The following is a 4,500-nucleotide window of genomic DNA, read 5'->3' as shown; positions in this document are numbered from 1 at the left end:
GATTATGATATTTTGTGCTATCAGTTAATGAAGAGGGAGCACCCAATTTGGCTGAAAGAGCAAAACAAGAAACTATGCGTCCTAACAAGCATTCAAGCCATCATCATAACAGGGAATCTCATGGACTGAATAGTGATATTGATGAGAACACCTCAGTGGATGATGTTAGGGCGCCAAATGTATTTGAGCGAGCAAAGGAGGAGCTTCAAGCTCTTGCTGAGGTGTTCCATCACAAGAAAAGGGCTCCTACTTCTGATATAAGGTTGAAATCATCATATATTCATGCACATCTTTTTTTCTAAGAAAAATTAAAAGTCAAGATTGACTGCAGAAAGTAGACATTGGTGTTGACAAGCTCTGTCTTCTATTTGGTTTATTTTGTGGCATAGGGATGAAGATCAAATCGTCGAGTCATCAGAACATAGACAAGTATCCCCAAGCTCTCCATCAGGTATACAATGTAATGTATGGGAAAGATAAATTATCTTAGTAATTGGAGATTGTGTACATAAGATGGTGTACATTTTCAAATCCTTTTAAATGGCTGCATACATGTTATTATAGAAACATACTAGGCCCGTGAGTCTCATTGCTATTGTTCAAATTCTTCCGAATGACTGCATACATGTTATTCTAGAAACACATTAGGCCCATGAATTTCTCATTGCTATTGTTCCAATATTTACCTAGTGTAAGGTTGGGGGAAATGGAAAGAAGTAGAGAGGAGGGATTTCTATAAAATTTTGTTGTTTGGTTCAATTTTTAAGAGAGGAGGAGAGGGGAGGGGAATGGAGGAGAGAAAAATGCCTCCTCATTCATTTCTTTTTCTCTCCTCCAATACTAGGAGAATTTGGACTGGAGCAGATTTAAAACATTTTGGGTGTATTGACTAAAATATTTGAAATTCAAAATTACAAGAGTTTAAAACTAAATTAACTTTTAAAATCTTCCTTGTTTGTGAACTAAACAAGAAAATAGCTATTTTCGCTCCCCTTATTTGCCCCTCTTCCATCCATTGAATTCCCTTTCTTCTCTCCTCTTGATCATTCAGAATGTCTACTTAAAATCCTTACTCTCCCTTCCTCTCCATTGAACATATCAGTCATGTGAAAGAATTACAAGAAAATTATTCCATTCTACGTATGTCCTTTGAATGCAAAAATCATGTCATGCCATTATAAATAGCCAAAGGCTTCTTTCATCATGGGTTGTTTATTTGATATATAAGTTCAGGGCCAATAATTTCTTGACTTGATATAAGGCATTTTTTATTGGCAGAAACAAAAGCAAAGGAAGCGAACATATTTGTGAAAGCTAAGGAAGAGATTAAAGCCATCATACACCATGATAAGTCAGAACACCATCATCATAAAGAAACTCATGGAAGGAATGATGATATTAATGACAATACCCCTACAGATGAAGTTAAGGGTCCGAATGTCTTTGAAAGAGTAAAAGAAGAATTTGAAGCTGTTTTCCAAGCTATACATCCCAAGAAGGAAAGCTGACAATTTTCCTTCCTTACCATAGAAGGATGAGGAATCCTGTTTGATTAGGGATGTTATGTGCATGATAGTGCATGTTTGAAAATCAGGTGGAAAAGTTCGAAGTACTTTTGCAAAAAGATTAGGACCCTTAATTTTGCTTTTATTCGTCGGATCTGCATTAGAATGAGTGTCATAACAATTTCAACTGCAAACCAAACGTGCTCATAAACCGTATAAGCATGTTTATATATATTTTGGAATTTTGCTATCCTAAAGTGGGCCCTCCTTTTAGAGAGAGAAGTAAAAGCTTGTGTGTGTGTGTAGGGTGCCTCACCAACTTAGATTGGAGCTCCTTCAATCAATCTTGGTGGTGTGTTTGATGATAATAGAAACAAGTTAACTACATATTTGTCTTGTTGTATAACATGAATATACAAAAAATGTGTTAACCAACTTACATAGGTCAATTGAGTTCGGGTGTCAACCCAAGATCTTGACTTTCTCGTTAGGCAAGAACAACTTGGCGGGGTCAACATTACACCAAAGTTCCCAAGCCTAAAAAATCAAAACACATCTATAAATGTGAATGTTCTGACTATAAGAGTTATTGTGTCACGCATCACAATTCTCATGGCTGTATTTTGCAAACTCAATATGAAGAGTTCCCATGTGTTACTTGTTGCTCGCCATTTACCTCCCACGGCATAACAGTGCACAAACATAATCAAGAATGATAAGCATGCAGAATAAAGACATTGCAGATGTGCAAAATAGCTTACATCATACATGCAGAGGTATATATAAGCAGGTGCCAACAATAGTAACAACACATCTCACGAAGTCCAATAAGATAATCACATATAAGTATTTGTATGCAAATCGATGCAGCATTTCTAACAACTAATGCATGTGACAAAGTCAATAATATTAATTTTTGACCGTCATATTCATATCTCATCATTATAAGAAGTTGTGGCTTCAGCAGAATGTTCATATGGGGGTGGTTGATACCCTAACACGGGATGCTTGACCTCAAGCCTCTATGGAATTAAGAATTCAAATTTCATTAAGTTATAAACTCAAATCTTTATTAGCCTTTCCACACTTTTCAAAGAAATGTGTGTAGTCAGTTCCTCAACAAAGACTCGTGCTCATGAATAGTGATATCAATTTGCGCATTATTATAATACAATCACATCCTCATAACTTAGACCTGTATGTAGAGATAGAACTAACAACACTACTTGAGCCTCATAGCATCAAGCTAAGGCCACAGTGACCTCTTTAGTTCCCAACAACATCATACTACATGGGGCACTCCACTTGGTCTTAAATGTCTTGATACCATTTAATTAAGGTTTGGACTAATTTACTTTTAGTTTTAAAAGGTTTCTATATGTAACAAAAAAAAAAAGTTTCCATGAGTTTTATATCTTACACAATTAAATTTTTGTTTATTTATAGCACACATATTATTATACTTTATACTAAAGTTCATTAAGGTTCCATTTTGAAGTCTTAATTGAATACTACGTGTTTAGATATATATTTTTCATAAGGTTTCATCATGATTTATTTTTTCTTTTCTATTCTTGTATTTACTTGCATCATTAAATTTTCCAATAAAATTTCTTAACTTCAAAAATTGATTCCAATAAGGTATTTTTACTTGATTTTTATTAAAAAAAAATCTAGAATTAATTATCTTTTTAGTCCCTCAAATTAAGAGTATGTATTCTCTTCCTATCTTTCTCTTAGTATAGGCTTAATTAACTGGTCTAGAATTTTCAAAACTAAGTTAATTTAAGTCTAAAAAGTATTTTCTCTTCTAACCTAACCTAATTAAGTTTATTATGACTAAAATTAATTATTTTAATTATGATATTTAGTTTAATTTGGTCAAAATTACCATTTTATCGCTAGTTAACCACCTAACTTTCCAATTAAGCATCAAATCTCATCTAAATAAGCTTTCTTTCAACCCAAAGTTTTCTTAAGCTTATTATTAACTTTTAATTAATTGTTTTAATGATTGAAGTTAAGTTAATCTCACTATTTAAGGACTGGAAATTTTGTGCAAGCCACTGCCTTATCCAAAACTCACATATTTAGGTCATAATATTTCCTTTGTGAATTTGTACTATACTAGAACATTTTCTATATTTTTGTCATCAACTTTTTTTATTAAATAATATATATTTATATGTGTAAATATTTCTAATATTAAAATTTGATCATTGCGGTTATAGACCCGTTGTGTAACTTCAACTAGAGCGTAATTATCCTTCCACTTACGTCATTCTCATAGCAATACACACATATGCACAAAAAATTCAGCTCAACTTTATTTGCTCAAATCATTGTACATGTCCATATACACCAAGTGCCAGCAAAACGATCCGCTACTTGGCATGCACTCCTTAAAACATTAATATGTAAATGCAACCAAAACCAACCCTTTTATGTCTGCTTTTGTGTTTGGGCAACCCCACATGCCGTTTGAGTAAAGCGACAAATTTTCCTTTTGAGAAAATTAAATTACACCAGGGAAGTCAAATTTCCTAGTATCCATGGCATCAACTAGAATCTCATAAAAAACAAGTGTCTCGATCGAAAAATGTATATATAAATGCCTTACAAGTGAAGGCAGCTAAAGTGTGCAAACAAAAATGCAAAGATAAAATAAATAAATAAATAAAAACGTATTACTGTGTTGAGGACCACATACATAAAAGGCCGCAACAAGTATTCAGCTTCACTCCAAAAAATCTCTTTCCCTTAGCTTTCTTCAATTAATGTATATTGCTAGCCATTTAGGATTTGTTTGATCTGGTGTTTGAGCACCTAAATTGATGTTTATTTCTCGTGAAAAGTTACATATGTTTATTTCACAAATAATTTTTTTAGTTGAGTTAAACACGATTTTCATTCAAATTGAGGTTTACTCCCAAAGTTATTTCACTCTTGCTTTTCTGTTAAACATGGAATGTTTCAAACATAAATTTAGTTACAT

General features: G+C 33.0%; 1 protein-coding gene across 1 annotated transcript in view; it reads left to right on the top strand.

Annotated features, from left to right (window-relative positions):
• The window catches only part of LOC100783564 (uncharacterized), a 2,575-nt gene extending 813 nt beyond the window's left edge, over positions 1-1,762 (top strand). The window contains exons 2-4 of the mRNA XM_003546412.4: positions 25-262; positions 390-451; positions 1,279-1,762. Coding sequence (XP_003546460.1) covers positions 25-262; positions 390-451; positions 1,279-1,508 — 530 coding nt within the window. The 3' untranslated portion in view covers positions 1,509-1,762. The remainder of the gene's footprint in view (positions 1-24; positions 263-389; positions 452-1,278) is intronic.
• The last annotated feature ends 2,738 nt before the right edge of the window (positions 1,763-4,500 follow it).

This window comes from Glycine max, chromosome 15 (assembly GCF_000004515.6).
Source record: "Glycine max cultivar Williams 82 chromosome 15, Glycine_max_v4.0, whole genome shotgun sequence".
NCBI lineage: Eukaryota > Viridiplantae > Streptophyta > Magnoliopsida > Fabales > Fabaceae > Glycine > Glycine max.
This window is presented reverse-complemented; position numbering and strand designations above follow the sequence as displayed.